The sequence below is a fragment of the Hippopotamus amphibius genome, chromosome 3 (genome assembly GCF_030028045.1).
Source record: "Hippopotamus amphibius kiboko isolate mHipAmp2 chromosome 3, mHipAmp2.hap2, whole genome shotgun sequence".
Lineage (NCBI taxonomy): Eukaryota > Metazoa > Chordata > Mammalia > Artiodactyla > Hippopotamidae > Hippopotamus > Hippopotamus amphibius.
In genome coordinates, this window is record NC_080188.1 from 80,899,373 (window position 1) to 80,920,549 (window position 21,177).

Genomic DNA, 21,177 nt, shown 5'->3' on the forward strand with positions numbered 1-21,177 from the left:
GGAAGTAGCTTGCAATTTCAGAGTATATTTAGTCTCAATTAAATGAAAGGAGACATATTTATAATTTTCTTTGAGAGCCTATACTTAGCTGACTAGAGAGAATTTGTACCTTCTAACTAATGGTTAATTCCAGCCATTTGTTTGAAATTAAATTTTCCTAGCTGAGCATAAAGTATTAGACAATTTTCTTTGGTGTTGCACTATTAAAGCCTACATATGAAGATACTCAGTTCCAATTTGAGGGCATAAATCATCAGTTCTTCTGTTCTCATATTTATATGGCCAGAGCCTACAGGCTGAATGGTATAGTCATTTTTTTTTCTGCAACTAAACAAGGTAAATAAATGTGATATATTGGCACATCACCCCACCACTCTGCATATGGTGCACATTAAGGTTGTATTCATTTGCCATATGAATATAATTCCTTTTACCACATCTAGTATTAGTTACAAGCAGTAAATACAGAGTTGTTTTGCTGGAACGGGAGGGCCTGCATTACATCATGGAGCACTAAACATCCTGGACCTTCTGGAGAATTTCATAGACATAGTTTTAATGTCACCTGAACTTGAACACTGCCAACATATTGCTTCAAACACTGCTTGATGAATTCTTCAAGGAAAAAAGGAAAATACAGGGCAATCTTAGTGTTAGTGTAATAGTGCAAACCAAAAGTAGGGCCACAAGGAAAGTTCTTGATGAGATACACATAAGAACTCATGTTCCTGACAAAGAATCAGATTGAGTCATATCCCAGAGATAAAAAAGCTATTTGTTTCAAAAGTTGCTTTCATATTCAGAATCTAGTGAACATGAGGAAACTAAAGTTAAAATATCAAACAATTTCCTACAACTGTAGCTTACTGAAGACCTGCAATTAATAAGATAAGAATTTATTTCATGACAAACTGTGATGCTTTGTTTCATTGGGCATATATTATGCTTATTTTTTCCTTAAGCAAAATATTTATTATAACATTCCAAATCCAGGTTAGTGCAGGGCAAAAGAAGAAAGAAAGTTATTTCTTTCACAAACTCATATGGTTCAACACAGATGTACATATCTTGACATTTGTGAACCATAAATAACACATCCCAGGCAATTAAAAACAAAGTACACCTGTTTTAACAAGTACTGATTTTCAGTTTTACCAACATTAAGTCCCCCAATGCATCCAGCAGATGGTGCTCTAGGACACCTACTTACGGAGAGTCATACACCCACCTATATTTTGGCAAGACAAAGAATAAGGATTTATCGGTAGGTTCAGTGAAGCGTATTAAGCTTTATGATAAAAAGAATATAATTCCTAAATATGTACACAAAAATATACATATGCATAAGCACTTGTGCAGAGAGGCAACCAGTAAATAAGTCACACCTGGACATATTGTGATACCACTTTTCTTATAGTCTTGATGAGTAGTCTATGTATATCAATGGTATTTATGGTCATATGGCAAGATCACTCTAAATTCATTAAAAAAAAAATTTAGAATGCCTTAAAGTTAGAATTCATTTTTAATTATAGCAGGAATGTCTCATTAGGGTGATACTAGTAAAATTAACAACAGTAGGATTTACGGTAATGACTTAAGTGATTGATGAGAGTATAACAAAATGAAGTTTTAGACAGAGAAAAAGCAGGGCAGCTATGGCATACAGTACTTTAAAAAACAGCTCTGAGGTCTGTTTGTGCTAGCCTTATGGTTAATAAAACCTTCTTTCTAATTAACGGTGCTGAAATATTCTTAAAGAACAGAATCTTGTTATTAAAAAAAACTTATTTTTTTTTTTCAGTAGACGCCATTCCCATAAAGGAGAAAGCTGACATAGATTAGCATGTCTGATTGCAAAGAGCGAAAAAAAAATGCCACCTTTCAATCAAATCAAAAACAGAATGTGAGAATGGAAAACTACTTTACTGAAATACTACACACCATCTATGCAACACCTCATAGGCGACCATTTGCTTCTAAAGCTCATCAACTGTGGCTTTTAAAAATTACTCAGTGGGAAAATAGTCAGTGGGAAGTTGTTGTATAACAAAGGGAGTCCAACTCGAGGATGGAAGATGCCTTAGAGGACTGGGGCAGGGAGGGTGGGGGGGAATCGAGGGGGGGGCGTCAAGGAAGGGAGGGAATATGGGGATATGTGTATAAAAACAGTTGATTGAACCTGGTGTACCCCCAAAAAAAATAAAATAAAATAATAAAAAAAAAAAAAAAAAAAAAAAAAAAATTACTCAGATACCTAAAAATGTTTAATAAGCATTTACTTTTAGATGCTTAATAAGTACTTGATTTTAAGTTTATGATCTATTAAACACAATATAAAAATAGTGGATAAATAACATAAATTTTCATCTTGATTATAAGATCATTTTAAAGTTTAAGGTATTTAAATGTTAGCTGAATGCATCATGGAACACGTTCTTCAAAATCTGGAAATGTACAATCTGGACAGCATTATTCTGAAGGAAAAATGAGTATTCCAGGAAAAGCATTTTGGTGGACAAGATTCAGTTCTAAAAACACAGAGAGTACTAGGGCAAAGAGAGGAATGCTTCCATGTAGAAAACATCTTTCTTTGAAATACTGTTGGCTAATTTTATTTAAAAAATCTACAACAAATGGAATCCTATCTTAATTTTTCTTCTCATTAAGAAAATTGCATTCCACAGGAGATAACTATCAAAAGACAGAGTCAAAAATGAAAAACTATCTGTCATATAAGAAAATAAGGCTTTTGGTACATAATCTAGACAGATTTCATAAAACATGTGCTTCCTTTTAAAAGCTTCAAGTTATACTATATATAGGTTTTACCCAGTTTGAATTAGCCTGATTTTGCCTCAGCAATGTGCTTATTGACATGAGATAACATGATTTTTAAAAAAAATACTACTAAAGCTATCAACTTCACATACTAGGTTTGTAGAAAATGGCGTAGGCTTATGACACTAGCAAGTAAAATTACTTAGTCTCATGATTTTTGAAATAAAAAAGCTAAATACTTGAGTGAGACCTATAAAATGCAGGAAAAGCAATAGCCTAATTTTTAAAAAATTTACCCATTGTCCTTCCAAGCAAGAAAAAAGTCTAAATTCCAAAATTAAAGCTGAGGCATTGCATGCATTTATAGACCATGTTGCAGTTATGTATATAAAAGCCTGGCTATTTTTTAAAGGTCAATTATATTTCATCCAAGAGATACAACATAGAAATAAGCATAACCTAAAATTCCTCATCTGAAAAGCTGTGACTTCAGCGGCTGCATTGTGGAGCCACCAATGAGCCAGAGGCTTATAAAATCCGAACCAGCTTGCATGAATGTTTAAAACAGTTCACACGCAGTAAAAATGTCTTCGTTTTTGTTTGTCATTTTCGTTTGAAAAGCTTAGACTGGCTTGTTCATTTTTCTATTCTAATATGTGAGAATTCTCATTACATGAAAAAGTGCCTGTTTGTCTTTTTCCCAGACTCATCCTTCAAAGCTAAAGCAAAATTAAATTGGGACATTAGACGTTATAAAAGGGCCAAAAAAGACGAGGTTCACTTTGAGAAAGGTAATTTAATTGAGTCAAGATGCATTACAATTTTCTAAAATTTTTATTAGATGTGCTGATGTGTTACTCTTTTATTGTTTTTCCCTTTCATTACCAGTATTACTAGGAGTTAATGTCCACTGTACTGCAGACAATGAAAGGGTATAGATGAAGTACTTTATGAAAAATATAACATTATAATATATATTCTAATGCCAGCAAGATGGTGTTTGTGTGGTGATTTATTTGCTCTAAGCATTCTGTGCTTCTGATAACACCTTAAGTCAGTTACTATTGTTGCTTTCATTTTACAGACAAGACAGAACAGCAAAGCTTACTATTAGAACTTAGCTTTGTTTTACTCCAAACTCCAGGATTTGGTCAATCCTACTTGATTCATTTTTTAAAATGTCATACATGTAAAACCTATCTCTAGGGTGATTTACAAGGTATTTAAATATATATATAAATATATTTCTCCCTTCTGGAAAAGCTGAATATTTCTAGTTTTAAAATATACTTAAATTTTTGAAATGTAACAACAATTACACACAAGTGTAGCTAGGGTTAGAGAAAGAGCCTTTAGCTACTTCTCAGAATAGCCCTTGGTAATGATACATAGAACATGGTTAGGTCAAAGAAGTGAAAAAAAAACAAACAAGAAAAAAATGTTTTTCATTTGGATTGCTATATGTGCATGAAACATCTCACACGATTTCAAAGCAAAAGGAAATTCTTTCTAAATATTTTCACATAAATAACAAAATGGTATATTTATTATGTATGTCAAATCTAGGTTTGTCTGAGATAATTTAGTGAATCTCAATAACTGAATTTATAGAAACAGAAAAAAGAGAAATTGAAAGTAGTCACTCATCCTAAAAGGCCAGAGAGGAAGGAGCACGATATAAGACTCCATAATGAAAAGAACACCAAGTACTTCTCAAAAAAATGTGAAAAACAAAATCCCTGAAATTTACATATTTTAAATTATTATTGTAATTACATATAAAATGGGATGTTGTGTAAATACGTGAAATACACAAAAGTACACACTACCTCCCCGCACAGACACACACACTAAAGTTTGATTTGACTACAAAGACTATATTACCCATAGCATCACAGCCTAAAGTTACTTTTCATATTCTATCAGTGTAGGGAATTATCCCTATTTTGATTAAAATAAGAAATACATATTAGAGGTTCATAAAATAAAAACTGTGATTCACCACCACACCAAACAAAATACATACAAAGCAGAAACAGTGTTGATAAAAATATTTTGCATATACTTCTTTTAAAACTGTACTGGCTTTTGAGTAAATTTTTTAAAAAGCTTTCACTTTCATACAAGAATATACATTTAATAAGCACAGCTTTAAGAAATCAATTCAAAATATGATGGACTTAAGCATATTCAGACTGTTTTAAAATTTGGGACTGAGTGACAGAAGTACCACAGTATTCAGGTAAAGTAATCAGGAACAATGTGATCCTTCCTTAACCAAATACATTGCAACTTGCTTTAAATTAAGAAACTGTAAATATTTAAGAGCAGTTAAAATGCTCTACCTTATGAAGTAAAAATCTAAAGCTATTCTTCCAGGAACTCTTCAGTGTTGTCATAATCATTTTAATTAAATTCTCAATTTTCAGGTGGTCCCTTTAATTGTTTTTTCCTACTTCTTAATGTGTTTTTCTAAAGCCATTTCTTTTCTGCAGCTGTGTGCGATTGGTTTTAATGGTAGCTGCTTCCTTTTTTGCCTTCTGTGAATTACAATTTTAAATGGTTACACATTTTTTGTTTTACTGCCTTCAGCATAGTTTCATAAAGATGTTTAAGGCTGTTGGTGAACATTTTCATTTCCCATCTGAAAAACCAACAGCCAATTTGAATATTCCATATTGGCCTTTTATGACCTGTTTTATCTTTCAATATGTAAATGAAAGCATATTTTTTTCTAAAGACTGGTCTTTTTCCATGGAATTATAATTTTTTTGCTCTTTTAAAACGAATTCGATAAACAAGATAATATGTGATTGTTCTTTTATGCTATATCTTATTGTTCGTGGATGAAACACCTCTCTTTTATTTGGTGACAGCCATTTCCAATGACGAACTAGCATTTTCAGATCATAAGAATAACCGATAATATGAAAAATGAGATTTCATGCTTGAGTTTGAATTATCAATGGTCACAAAATGTTAATAATAAGGCTATCTAGACCTTTCTTAAATTATAACTAAGAAATTAAAACTATTTGATATTTCAGTTTCACTTTCACCATGATGAAATAGGTAACTTCACTGCAAAACGTTATTATACATCACTTGTAAAAGTTTACTTATAAAATAAATTGTACTTACTGCCTGGGTTATCACCAATCCCACTGCTTTTTCCATTCCAGTACCAGAGCAGAAGGGTTGCATCACGTGACCCTGAGAGAATGTAGCAATTTCCCCCAATATATGACTCCGAACGAGTGAGGCAAGTGACAACATCCCAATGGCCAAACACCACTTGGATCAATTTTCCTGAAATACAAAACAATCTTCTTTAAAACTGCTATTAAAAAAATTGAAAAAATTTCCAGTGATCATTTAACTTAAGAGGATAATGAAGTTGTATTAACTCAGATTCTGATAATTCAGATTTTATAATAAAATTCAACCTGGTCCAACCTAAAAGTTTTCTTTGAATTGTTAACAACCACAAAATCAATTGAACAGAGATAGTCACGTTTTTGAAAGACATATGTTAAAATTATTTCAACTAATAATGCTACTATACATAGTTCCTATAAATTACAAATGAATCATGTCTACTGATTAAAGCAGGCCCAGGAGAACCCTTATTTGGAACCATTTTAACAATTTCTTAAGTTACTCTGTATGATTCAAAACAAAGCAAAATTTAGTTGCCTTTCTGTAAATACTCTTTCAGACTTCACTAATACAAACCCATCTCTGAATTAGTAAAGACAATTTATTTCTTTTTCTTCTCTTCTTCAAAGTGATTTATATAAGCACAGTATAAGCCACTTCGGAGAGCTTCTGTTTTTCAAATCAGGATTACATGAACTAAATTTTGATAAAAGAACTAATATATTTTGACTGCAATTTGAGCCAGGTCATTCTTTCTTTGTTCTAATTGTCTGAATGATGAGAATTCCTGGGGAGAGGGGAGGACGATGAAATTAAGATTATGACAGTTTAACAGTAATGACTAGGGGCAGGATGGGGGCAGGGGTCCCCAGCAAACTTACTGTATATCTAGGACATTAAACACAGGATGAACTGTTCACGTAACAGCGTAAGAAAAAGGTAAAGCTCCCACCTTTTAGATTTTTTTGCTTAATCAGACATAGTGTTTATAATTCACACAAGCTTGTCTAAAGAACTAAATATCTATAGCAGCCCTTCCACTCTATCCCTATATTTTCTAGCTAACGTGTCTCTTTGCAACATTTAGAGAATCTACACATGAATGTCATAGAATGTCTACCCTTAATATTCAGCACGAGTGTTTTTTTTCTTTTTTCAAATACATGTTTCAGTGGGGTCATAAAAAATACAATTCAGATGTTCAACATAAAAACCATTAAGCTAGAAAAAAATTAGTATGCCTAAAAAGTTTATATGTTTAACTTGGAACACATCATAACCTATTCTAAAGCTTAAGGTCTCAATTAAGTACTGGTATCTACGTGTATCTACATGTATTAACTTTTCAAGATAACAATAAATAGAACTAGAAGACTATTTCCACTAAACTTTTTAAATTATTGATTTTAATAAACCCAAAGCTTACTATGAAGTCTGCAAATTTAGAAATAAAATACTGAGATGTACTTAATCCAAATCAGATGGAAAGTCAAATACAGTGTTTTCTCTTGTACATAGTCTCCTAATAATAACAAGATCAGATTCATATCAATCTCAAATTACAAAATTAATAAAGTACATTTTTTTCTCCTATGGATAAAGACTTTAGTCAAAGCAGGTATCTTAAATGCTAAATGTTAAAAATGTTCACTTCTAAATTTCTTCAACCTTTTAAATTAATGCCAAAACATTCGTTTTAAAAATTAGCTTTTATCAATAAAGAATATGGTAAGAATTCAAGACTTTCTGGAATTTAAAAAATGGAAAAGAAAAAAGCAAATTAAATATTAAAAATAGAATAAAATTTGCATCATTTCCAATTTATATGAAGGACAAAGTAGAGAGGTTTAGTGGTAAAATGGGTGGGGCTAGCTTAGAGGCAGACCTCACTAAGGATGAGACAAAAGTTAGGTAGCTGAACGCACTCTCACTGCTAACTAGAAAACTGAAGGTTAAATTAGTGAGTTTTAACTACTGAAAAAACTGATCACCCCATAATGTGATTATGTTTTTGATCATAGAGTACGTACAGTGACTTCTGCCTCAGCCTATACTAAACGCTGAGAGCATGTCAACTACAGAAGTGATTTAAATAGGTTATTTAGAGGAGGCCTATTTAAGATTTGATACCCATGAATCTAGTGGTTTGTAGGAGTGAGGATAAGCAAAACAACTACCACTAGATACTCGAGGTCCACGGTGCACAGGAAATCCAAACGCTTTATGTACACCAGGAGGCTTGCAAAAGAGCAGCTATTTGCTTGGTAACCTGCTTAATTTCGAACTAGTGAGAACAAAGTGGAAAGTTTCAGCTGTAAAAGCGGGATGGGTTAAAAACTGTGTCAGAATTTCTCAAGACTCATTTGTTAATTCTCATTAGTTAAGCCATCACTCTGTGTCTTCAATGCCAGTGTTAGGAAAATGTATATTCAGTCACTGTGGTTTCTTTTTCAATTAAAATTTTCTAGTATTTTAATTTTTTGCTCCTAAAGTTATCACAATTAGTTTTCATTCAATGAATATTTACTGAGAACCCACTAAGTGCCAAGCATGAGACCTTCTTATTTGTACATAGTGGTAAACAGACATGGTTCCTGCCCTCATTAAATAAACACAAACAGATATATAATTATGAATAGTGATAAGTGCTATAAAAGAAAAGACGAGACAGGATTAGCGAGAATAACAAGAGAGACCACACTTAGACTGGGCATTGGGGAAGATCGAAATGAGGGAGCGACATCTAAGTATTTACATCTAGAGAGTTTCATATTTTAATACAAATTAACTTAATTCTCTACAATTTATCCTTTGGGCTCAACTCTGGAAAACATTATTTTTTTCAGTTTGCTTTTTCCTGTTCTGGCAGCCTTCCTCAGCAATATTTGTTATTGCTATGAGGTTGAGGTTCACTCCTCCTAAATAAATCACAGCATATAAATACCTGCTGCTCTTTTTGGTAAATTATTTTCTGATAATCTCATAAGTGTTCCTCAACCTTTATTTTTTGTTTCCTTTAATACCAGTCTACCTCTCCACACACTAATATCAAATATTACCACAAGCACTAGAATATCCTTTTTTTGACAGAACAAATTTTCTAGTTAATGTTTTATTTGACAGCTGTGCTACAAATAAAAAAAATTCAAGCTCAGGACTCTGCACCATTGAATCTAAAATGTGGCCTGAAAATAATTCCCACTGCCGAGGGAAGGTTTTATTGTTGCCTCTGCTGTTCTGGTTGTGTCCCGAAAACATGATTTATGTTTAAAGAATTTCCTGTTACAACCGTGTTTCTCTCTACCCCCTCCCTCCCTGCCCCGCCAAATCTAATAAGAGAAGGATTTTTTTTTTTTTGGCTTATGTGCCAAAATATAATTGAATTCAACACTTGTGATAGCTCTGCCATTATATATTATTGATCATACAATTTTCCCCTGCTTCTCTGCCAAACTTAGGAGAAAATATTTAATATTCCTATTGTCATAAAAGCACAAACATTTAAAATTTACATAATTTAAAATAAAACTAGCATCAGAGTCTGTATACAAGATACTAAGAAAGATATCAGAACTATCATTTGAGATTTTTTTCACAACTTCAAGTATAAATATTTTCAGTGTACATGGTAAGTCAGTCCTGCTGAAATGAAGTTTAAAATGAGGCTAGTTCTTATGAAAATGTTTTACACATACACGTTTTAACAAATAATAAAGTAGAAGCCTTTTGGAAAGACGAGGAAGGAAAGTCATCTACTTTATCAAGTGTAAAGGAACATGGCAGACACTCTAGGAACCTAGTTTTTAAACAGGTAACACCTGTATGAGATTACATGATATATTCACAAAGATGTCACATCTGAAGTCTGAAGAGCTGGCTCCAATGCCCAGTTCTAGCACCGATATCTATGCAGATTTCAGCAAGTTACTTAACCTTTCTAAACCCTGGTTTTGTCATCTGAAAAATGGGGCTAAGGACGCCTGTTCTAATCTCATAAAAGTATTGTGAGGCTGACACAATACCATGTATGAGAAAGAAGGAATTCTGTAAATTCTAGCGAACTGTGTGACTGTAAGAATTATCTTAATTATTAGTATTATATAAAAGTGAGGTTAGCTTTACTTTACAAACATTAATATTCAACATCTTTTTAGAATGACATGAAATGTCAACAAACTCAAGAAGCCTCAACTGTCAAAACCAAAGATTGACATAACACATAATCCTATTTTCTGACATTCTGGAAAAGGCAAAATTATAGGGATGAAGACTAAATCAGCGGTAGAAACTAACATAACACTGAAAAACGACCACACCCTGATTCAGAAAAGACAAGACTATATCAGCAGTTCCAAGGAGGCTGAAGTGAGGGAAGAAGCTTGCTACAAAGGGGCAGCTCTGAGAATTTCCACGTGATTTCAGCTGTTCTGCACCCTGACTGTAGTGGTGGTTACATAACTGTATACAATGTCCAAACTAACAGAAGTATAAACCAAAAAAATAAATTTTACTATATGTAAATTAAAAAGAATTTTTAACATATAAAAAACAATATGTTGGGATTTCCCTGGTGGCCCAGTGGTTGAGACTCTGCGCTCCCAAAGCAGGGGGCCCTGGGTTCGCTCCCTGGTCAGGGAGCTGGATCCCACATACATGTTGCAGCTAAGAGTTTGCATGCCACAACTAAGGAGCCTGCCTGTCGCAACTAAGACCTGGTGTAACCAAGTAAATTAATAAATATTAAAAAAAAAAAACAAAAAACAATACGTAATCTAAAAGAATGTTTAAGAAAACCTTGTGAGAGGATGTAATAATTTAAATTTTAAAGTTTGTGCAATAAGAGAGCACGGTTTGAGGTAAAATAATGCTAAGGTTGCAATAACCATAATAGTGAAAGAAAAGGTTAAAATTTAAATCTGATTATTAAATCAGAGAAAATTCATTATAATAATAAATTCATTTAGGAAAACTTATCAATCCCTATTGCATTTTTAAAGAATTCCAGAGGAATTTTAGGTTCAATAGTAATCAATCTCATAGACCTAAACATCTAGTAAAAGACCAGGTAATCAGAAAGACTTGAATGATGATGTTTCCTTTCTGGACCTACCTCCAGAATAAAGAGGGAAATTATAAGAAAACTAGATTATCAATTCCATGAAACAAAAATTAGGCAGGACCATGCCTAAAAACAACTTCTCAGGTTTATTCTATGCACAGTACATATTCAACTAGTTTTCCCTACTCTCTCATTGCTATGTTACACTACTACCATCAAAATGTACCAAGGACAAACTCCCTGAATAATCAAGAATTAATTTTTTAATATCCTATACTTACTAAACAGGAGAATGGACTCATATATTTTATAGAGATTATTAACATGACTGAAAGATGACTTGCTGCAAAACATTTAATTAACTAGAAATTTCAATTTTTAAAAATTTCCTATTTCCACAACATTCAATCAAGATATTTATTTGCAGATCCTTGTTTTAGATGACTATCTACTTCCATAGTATCTATCAAGTTCTAATGCATTAATATCTAATTTTAATTATTTTGAATTTACAACTACACATTTACTATAAGTTTATTTCATCCTCTAACAGTTTCTAAAATACTTTAAAGAGACTCCATTAAATTTTTCAAAGTCCTCAATTTCCTATATGCAAAAATATACAACCATTTACTGGACTGGATATCCTGTAATAGTACTGATTTGAGTTTGGTTTGTCTCTTAGATGCCTGCAAATGAATATATAGACAAACTTTTATATTTTAACAAGAGCTCCTGTCACACATAAAATCAGTAGTCAGCTACTTTTCTTCGTGATGGTGTAGTTTTCAGCAAGATTCTATGCAAAATTGGGTGGCGGCAAGATATACGCTCCCAAGAAGTACACTTAATGAGAATTTCCAATAGGGAAAAAATAACCTCTAACTAACACTAGAGTGGAGAAATACACCTGCAAGTCTGTGCACTTGGCATCAGGGTGTGCATATACACGTGCGTACTGTATTTACACACCAGGATGTTTTCAGAAATGAATCATTCGTTTTTTAAGTATGAAGCTTGGGAGACAAAGCTACCAAAAACTGCCTCTTAAAAACATTCTGAGGGTAACAATAATGGACTATAGAGTAGATTATTACTTGAAAGGAGAAAACTGTCTTTATTTTACAAATTTCAGAATTCTGTAATTTTTAGAGGGGAGAAGATGAGAAAACATTCTAAGCCTCTTAACGCTACTTGTCATAAACTTTAGTTCACTGATGAGGAAATGATGACGTTACCTGTGTCTGTAGAATAGACTCGAAAACTCTTATCCCAGAAGCCACAGAGGAGAATGTAGCGGTTGTCCGAAGTGATGACAAAGCACTGGGAATGGACTTGAATACTTTGGTCTAAAAGGTCAGTGATTTGCCTCCTGTGCATTCCTGTATTGCTGGCTGTGAGAACAGAGGAAGAAAAAAAAGTCTACTAAACCCACATGCTCAAAGAAATCCCATAGTTTGTCATACTAGGGGTTGGAGGAGGAGAGGCAACACATTCCAGGATAAGAATAGTTGATCCTTAATTTTAAATATAAAAATATTTGAAAAACCAAGCAGGAAAACACAATCCGATTGTTGGAAGAATGTGGGTAGCCAAATTCAACAGCTCAGTAAGAAATTTTGCCTAGAGGAAAGAAACAATAACACACTACAATTTTAAAATACGTAGTATACAATTCTCAGAACATGCTATCTAGCTCTTGGGCAGGACCAAACTAGATTAGAATCTCCAGATTGCATCATAGTTAGGTTTGTGTTTCTGACAATCTCATTACATCTATCGTCATGAGAATGGATTCATGTTGTGACAATCTATTACCTTTAACTTTTTGTCTCAAGGAAGAGATATTAGAATTTAAATGTCATATATTTGAAATATTACAGCATCTTGTACTACTTTGGCTTTAACGGGTCTTTAATTTGACTAGATGTGAACTCCCACTTCCCCTGTTTACAGCTGCACTTGCATGTAAGGAAAGGGTAGAATGACTATTTATTAAAGATACTTGTAACTGAAAAAGTCAAAGCACAGAACACTGCCACTTTCTTACTCCTTCCGTAAGCAATAAAACAAGACAGTCTGGCAGTGAGTTTTCAAGGTGCTACGGAGCACCTGTGATGGGGTTTGTCACAAGGCACAAGGTCAGATGCAGGGCAACATCATGTACATGTGAAGAGTGATAATCCCCTAGAAATACACTATCAAGTATGTCATTTTCGGCAAAGGAATTCTCACTGAGATGCCTTTTTTGGCATGATGAAGCCCACCAAAGAGAAAGCTTTGTTGTTAGTGATCTAAGAGTTACTTCATCACTAACTTTCCAATACAAACTATGGTTCCTATACTGCTAAAGAAACTTGATGGTACCAGAAATCAGAACAAACAAAATAAATTTCTGCATTTGATTATTATGTTCTTCGTACCATAGTTTTTTGGAAAAAGATACTATAGATGCATTAGTGATAAAAAATTAAAAATAGAACTATACCTATGTTATATTCATTGCATATAATAACTAAGTTAATATGGCGAATTCAACAGAAGGCTCAGAAAGCAATATGAAAGAAAAAAAGTGTTCAGAATACTCTCCAGTCCTGTTCTGGGATACAGAGGAATAAAATATCCTTTGCCCTCATGGCATACACAACATAGCAAACATATTCATATACATGTGAAATACTGCAAAACTCTGCTAGTGTCTGACTATACAACTTAGCCGTATGAGATGATCAGATAACTGTTTGATAATAGGCTTCATATACTTTGGGGAGATAAATGGGCTAGAAAGTGATAGTGGTAGTAAAAAGGGCTGGATTCTAGTTGGGAATCACTCCCCCACTCCTCCACACAAAGGAAAGTTGCTGGCAGATGAAAAAAACTTTTATGTATCATAGTATATTGTGGAGAGACATTAGCATCTCACTGCAGTGAAGCTGTGTGATATGATTTAGTTTTTTAATTCCAAGAACCTAACAGTTACAAACAAGATATGTAGTATTTTCTATACTGGTTACTACAGTTCTTCATTCCACATGAAAACTGTAACAATGTTCATTTTTGCCAGTGTTTATATGACTTTTGCTTCTATGATATAAACTTTCACTGGTCTTTTTGGCATGATTTCCTGGGAGGACCTAATTTGACAGATCTGGGCATGTGCATAATTTTGAATTGAGTGACCACAAAGTACCCATGGGTAAAGGCTGATGCCCCTTCAGCATTCAGATGAACTATTTTCCAAATACATGCTTACTTATAATTTAATACTGCAATACCCCATCCATCCATCCAATCAATACAATCTGTCTCACAACTGCCTTTCCTTTCTCTCTATTTTCTCTAGTAAACTTCCTAAGATTCAGTACTGAAAGTATTTTTATTTGATGAAAATTAGGTATATTTGTCTAGATAAGCAGTCTTCAAACTGGGGCATGCATACTCCTGGTGGCGGGGGGGGGGGCATAAGATTTCCCATGGGATACACAGGCACAGATGGTTTTAAAGAAATCAATTTCTAGTTCCTCAACTTTCATATGTTCCCTTGCCTGAAACAGATTTGCCTGAGAACTCTCCTGTGAGTTTTCCTTTCTTACCTCCCCTTTTGCATGCTCTTGTTCCACTAGATAGAATCTTACTATGGTGCTTTACCCCAGGGTAAAAAAATCTCTTGAGAGTCAAATAAAGGGACAATTCACAATACTGATGTGATGCTGGAAAGTGAATGCCTAGGTATCAAATCATTTTGCAGGGCAGGTGGTTTCCAATTCATTGCTTTCAATAAGATGGAAGGAGGATCTAATGATGCTGTCAATTGATAGATCATTAAAAATAAGTTTCAACGATAGATTGTTAAAATGATTATTTAATGATAGACCATAAAAGTAATTCTTAATAATACATCACTCTATGAATTTTGCCACATAACTCAGAAAGGGTTTAAAGATTTGAATGGCATTGTTAAAACAAAACTCTTTCCTTTCTCATCTATTTTCTGATGTAAGTAACATTCCTCAGAGCTTCCATGTATAAAAAAATCAAAAACTTAGGATAGAACTGTTGAGAAAGTCTGTCTCATTCAGCAACAAATAATGTTTATCCATGAATACATGAACTAATAAGGAGGGAAAGCCTCATTCATTCCATTAAAGCTGTATTTCCTGTTTCTAATAAATATGCTTTATATATTTAGTAATATTTATTAAAATTTATAATTTTAATAAGTGTGTATTAATAATATTTGTAATAACAATGCACATTAGGTTTTTAAGCTGGGCCTTATGGTCATAGGAAATTTCAACAATTAAATTTACATACATATTTTTATTGCTGAAAGTTTAATAGGGTAATCAATTTTCTAAAGTTAAAATTGTGTAGGGAAAGTAGAATTAAAACATAAATTCAAGATAAGAAAGGAATATATAAAATCTTCAAATGTTAAAAGCTTTTTCATGAAGTTTTTAAAAACAGTTGACTATCAAGTGACTTTGATATTTAGATTCTACCAGATATATTTAAAATTTTACACACTATGCCAAAAATTATAAACTTTGCAACTATTTAACCTTGTAATGATGTCACATTTAAACTTTCAGATGTCAACTTAAAAATGTGTGAGAAGGTACATAGTTTTAAACAACTATTTTTAGGGGATACAGAAGCAAAAAGTCTGATGGCCAATGATCTAGAGCAAGGAAGAAAACTATGGTCTGCTGGCTAAATCTGGCTTGTGCCAGGGCTTTGTATATAAAGTTTTATTGGTACACAGCAATACTCAACTGTTTATATATTGTCTGTGGCTGCTTTTGTGCTATAACAGCAGAGTTAAGTAGTTGTGTCTGAGACCTTATGGCCCACAAAGCCTAAAATATTGAGTATTTGGCCCTTTACCAAAAAAGTTCACTCATGCCTTGTCCAAAGGGTTACAATTTTTGAATTCATTTAGACTTTATACTATAGGATATTCATTGTGACATTTTAAGAAAAACAATGATTCTATACTTCAGAAATCAGGCTTTAAGTGGCATTGCAAATGGGTTTTATTATTTTCCTGACTCTTAAAACTTTACCCAAGTGAGCATTTAATTTTTTTAAAAAATATACAGCCAATCATATCTACTCAAAGCAAAACAAGATTTAGGAACCAGTGTAGTAATTATCCTTCATATAGATAGTTACTTCTTAGATTTCTGCTTAAATCTGGGGAAATGATAAAAGACTTAGGTTTGAGCTTAAGGTTATATGATTCATCTGCAAATGGTGGCCACTTAGCTCTCCACTGAAAACAAATGGTGTTAAGAGGCCAAAAAAAGGTGACATACACATAGGGAACACCTTGAGTTTCAAAATAACAAATCAGTTTATTCATGCTTCATTTAAAAACTTTAAAATAACTAACAAATTTATTTGTGTCAGGGAAATTTGACAAAATTGCAAGCCAAATATCCACGCTTGTAGTGTACTACGGCTAGGCAATTAAGTTTTTTATTCTAAAAGTTATTGAGTAGCATCTTCAATACCAAGGCTTAACATTCTTAGTGAAGCCAATGTGAAATCCCCACTACAGGGTGAAAAATACTAAACTAGAGATTTCAACTAATCTACTCAAAAAGCACAACAGCAATTAAATATTCTAAGTCTTCTGCAGATGCTCATTTCATCCTAATGGCTCTTTCTGGTCTCCTCCTTTTTCTTTTTTTTATCCCTGAACAAATTTAACCTCCAATGGCAATTTATTGGGCTGTAGGACCCTAGGAAAATGAATACAAATATGTTAACACTGCCATTGGCTAGGCAATATATTTCAACTTTGAAACTGCTCTGCAATTGCACATTAATCCCCTCAGACTGAACGGAGGGTCCAGGAAGAAAGGATTGATCTCCTTTAATGATGAAACCCTGGCACTACAGTTTTATTTTTCTGAACACAGTGCTGCTAAGAACCCCACTGTTATTATGAAAATTTCCCTAGCAAAGGAGCTCCATCGCATTACTGGTGCACCAATTCATCATAACGTGCCTCGCTCCTGCTCATCAACAAGTCTGAGTGATGAAAAGATCCAATATTATCCTGACAGTACTTCATGCGCATTCTCAATCACACATTATTACAGCATCCATATTAATTTTCAGTGACACGCGTCCTAGGCCTGTTCAAATTAGGCAAACCAACGAGGGGGAGTTGATGAAATACCAGCATAGCCACAGCTCATTGCATTCCAATTTGCATGCAAATGGTTTATCAGGAAAATTCCATTCCCAGCAACCAGCAAGTGAAAAACAACTGTAATCTACACTTCAGGGCCACCATACAGAGCTTAATGAATCGCAAAGAGAGAAGGAAGTGACAGACCTATGAGAGGATCGATTTCCACTGGCAGCTGGTATGGCTGGTCTTGTACAGCACCTTGATGAGCTGGAATTCACAAAAGATAAAAAAGAAAGCATTATTTTTCATATACTAAGCTACATTAAAATGTGTACATCAAATATGTAGAATTGTTTCCAACCTCCAAATCTCTCATACAGTTTTGTGAAATTTAAACAAAAAAATCCAGGTGCTTCCATGGCTACCTTATTAAACATTTATTTTAGATTAGTGCTGTTCTGAACGTGTGCCATCAGCAGTGGCTCCAGTCCTAGGCCATAAGCTATAGCAGATGCTTGACTGGCAACCTCTGATGCTGCAACAAAACAAAATTAAGTGGTAAAGCGTGCTGAAAACAAAATGTGACAACCATCTGCTGACTATAGCAAATACTATTTTTTTGTTACTTCTTAAAAAGGCAGTTTTGAATGCTGCAGCACAAAGGAGCCACAAAAGTGTCAATTTATGATGGAGAAAGGGAAAGCTCTAAGTCAAGGAACATTTAATGTTTCATCCATCACTTAAAATCAATCAACTGAAAGTCTGAATAAAAATAAAGAAAGCTATCTGCAGATAAATGTTTTAGTTAAATGCTTTCGGCTGAAATGTTTTCCTAAAGATTTGATTGTGGTTTAAAAACTTTTTTTATTAATATTTAATATTTCCATGGTTTCGATTTAAAAATACTCTGAGAAGTCAATGAGTAACAAAAATCAACCCATATTAAGAACAGTTTGTTTAATTCTCAAAATGGTTCTAAAGATTCAGATGTACTTATTTTGTGATTGAAAAGAGATTCTGTAGGCTGTTTCCCTGTGAAAGGTAGAAGAGGAGAGGAAGTGCTGTGAGAAGCAGGAGTGGCCACTGGCCAGCTGTGCAGCCTTAGGCAACCTTAGCTGTGCAATCAGAAGCCCCAAAATGAAAGGTATGGAATAGAAGATCTTTTCTGCTTTGTAATTCTGAGAGTTAAATTCTTGGTCTTTTTCCAAATGATTTTCCTCCAATGACTCAGCCACTCACTCTGGTCAGTATCTGCCTTTTAGAGACTCATAAACATTTAAACTACTGCTTGGTTGGTATTAGAGCTCTGCTTAATATCATCAGATACTAAGATGAGGATGATATTAATATTATCAGATTTTAAGAAATCTTTCTGACTGTCCTTGAGGGGCTGAAAATAAAAACAGGGTACATTCCAAGGTGTTCATTAGATTAATTTTGAATTTATTATGTCAGCATTTGCCCTGTTAGTAAATACCAAGTTTTCAAGGACTTTTCAATGATCTTCTGGAAGATCATTAATACTGATAAAATACCTGAGTAAGTACAATATTAGCACTAAAAATTATAGTTGAGTGTGTATAAGACAATAAAGTAGATGAAAAAAGGAAGCCATATGACTCCCTCTTTTGCTGAAAGTATTGTCTTTGCTGATTACTAGCTCTGCCAGTGAAGGAATCACAGGACACAGACAGGGAATCATCAGGGGAAATGCACCAGAGCCTGTGATGTCCCCAACAGTGTCATTTACTTCTAGCAGTACCAGTGCCAATCAACACGAACACCATGAGGAGTTTTCTCTACATCTTTGATAATCTGGGAGCATAGAAACATTAAAACCAAACTGTCAGTGAAAGAGATTTAGGAGGTTAACTATCTTTGGTCATGCCTCAAACCCCAGTTCTGCCACTAACTGCCTGTGTGACCTTGAGCAAGTTAGTTCGTCTCAGTGTTTCAGTTTCCTGCTCTGTAAAATAGGTTAGATGGGTTAGGTTGAACCACATGAAATCACCAATACCTGACATTTTGACCTATAAAAATGGCAATTTCAACCTAAATACAGAACCTACATCCTAAAGTTGTTGAGTGGATTCAGTGAGTTAATACATGTGAAGTGATTAAAACAGTATTTAGAACCTAGAAAATACTCTATAAATGTTAGGTGCCATTATTTTATTTTTTTCAGAGGCTCTGCAAGGTCCTTTGAGTGAGATGGAAGAATAAAGGTGATTTTTTTTCCTAAATCAGGACTCAGACACTACATTGACGGGAGCTCGCTATCTAATGAACAAGCTATGGAAATCATGGAATCTCAGGAAAGAACCAGAATCTAAACAAAAAAAAAAGTGTAACATGAATCTGATATTCATTGAAGAAAAACTGTTGGGAAGTTTTGACATTTGTTTTAAATCAAGGCATACTGACAGGTAAAGGTAGCACAACATAGGATGAAAGATCAGATTTATGTACATAAACATACCTGAAATGAGGCATAGATTTTAAAAAATGGATGCTTCACATTTTTAGATGTAGGTGTACTGAGAACTGGAGATCACAATGTAGAAAGATAATCACCTGTGTATTTCCATATGTTATCATTCTATGTGTCTGTTGAAGAGTTGCTGCGTCATACTGGAAAGCCAGAGGATGGGGACAAAAACCACCAGTGACACAAGGTACAGATCCAAAGAAGGCTCACTGGGGAGGATTCTAGGCAAAGAACTGGCAAAACATATGCAGTCTCCCAAGCTCTTATCTTACAGAAAAGTGAGCTTGGGCTCAGAGCAGTTGGATGTACCATATGTGGTACTCCAGCAGAAGGTCGCTGCCCCTCAATCACCTTACAGATCTACAGAAAAGTGGGGAGGAGGGAAAAGAGCAGCCAACAACCTAGTACTCAGGGGAGCCTGCCTTCTAGGCAGGGAAATGGGCTTGCTCCAAAGGGGGGTGTCAGGAGCTCAGTCATCCGTGTGAGGGAGGGAGCCTAAGGACTGAATATCAGCTGGAGACCTAGCAGCCCCTTGGTTGAGCCGGTTGAGTTCCTGCTGAGCTAGCTCACTGCTCGGCTAAGAGTAAAGACAGGGGTGGAGAGTGCTTAGGGATTTCCAGCACTGAAAAGGTTTGCCTCTCCTCACATGTACTATCACTCTGTTTAAGCTGAGGAAGTTCTCAGAGCCGCCACAGCCAGCCACCTGGGGGAAGCATCACCTGTGGGGGCCCTGACCCTACACACACGGGTGCTTTTGCCAAGCTCTAAGGGTAGCTGCGCAGTGCAGGCAGATCCTCTGGTGTGCGTGACAGAACATAACATCAGCATGCTTTTCTTCCAGTGAGTGGTATTTAGAGAAACAAACAAAATAAATCACATTTGTTAATCAAACGACAATCTTTAGTCCCAAAATATAAGTATGTCATTTGCATACACATTCACCTCTGTAAGATAAGTTCACGTGAAGAAAAGGGACTAAAAGGACTATAATAACAGGGGTATTATACCTGCCTTGATTTTTACCTTCTCTGTTTATGAAATCTATTCTCTAATCAAATATCGCCATTCATTCCATTTCTAATGGCCAGGAAAATGGCTATATTTAAACAAATTCTGATGCCAAACACAGATTCGTCATGATGGGTACCTTGTTACCTTACTGCACACAGTGCACTTAAGTTTTTGTTTGCACGTCAATTCAATTCTGCTCCATTCTAAAAGCTCTTACACTTAATCTGGCATGAGGCCCTTGTTCAAGAATTTATATTTGTGCAGCCATTTCAGGTATTATAATGGGTAGTGCTTTATGCACATTTTGCAGATTTAATAACACGTTAACAGACTATTAAAATCTATCGTTTAAATTTTCCTACCTAAAACAATGGCTTGGGGAAAAAAAAGCCTATAATCTCCAGGACTTGAAAAGATTTTCCTTCTGTAAAAGAAGAATTTCTAACTAGTGGCCAAAAGGAACAGTGCTAATAAATCCAGATCCCAACATTCCTGTTCTAATGAGAGGCAATAAATCACAGAGGGGTGGTCATA

At 34.3% G+C, this 21,177-nt stretch overlaps 1 protein-coding gene across 6 annotated transcripts in view; it reads right to left on the reverse strand.

Annotated features, from left to right (window-relative positions):
* Positions 1-21,177, reverse strand: part of LRBA (LPS responsive beige-like anchor protein) — a 687,888-nt gene that overhangs the window by 23,458 nt on the left and 643,253 nt on the right. For all 6 annotated transcript variants that reach the window (XM_057725704.1, XM_057725703.1, XM_057725702.1 and 3 more), the window contains 3 exons: positions 17,349-17,411; positions 12,238-12,393; positions 5,923-6,090 (listed from right to left, as the gene is read on the reverse strand). In XM_057725704.1, the coding sequence (XP_057581687.1) occupies positions 5,923-6,090; positions 12,238-12,393; positions 17,349-17,411 (387 nt within the window). The remainder of the gene's footprint in view (positions 1-5,922; positions 6,091-12,237; positions 12,394-17,348; positions 17,412-21,177) is intronic.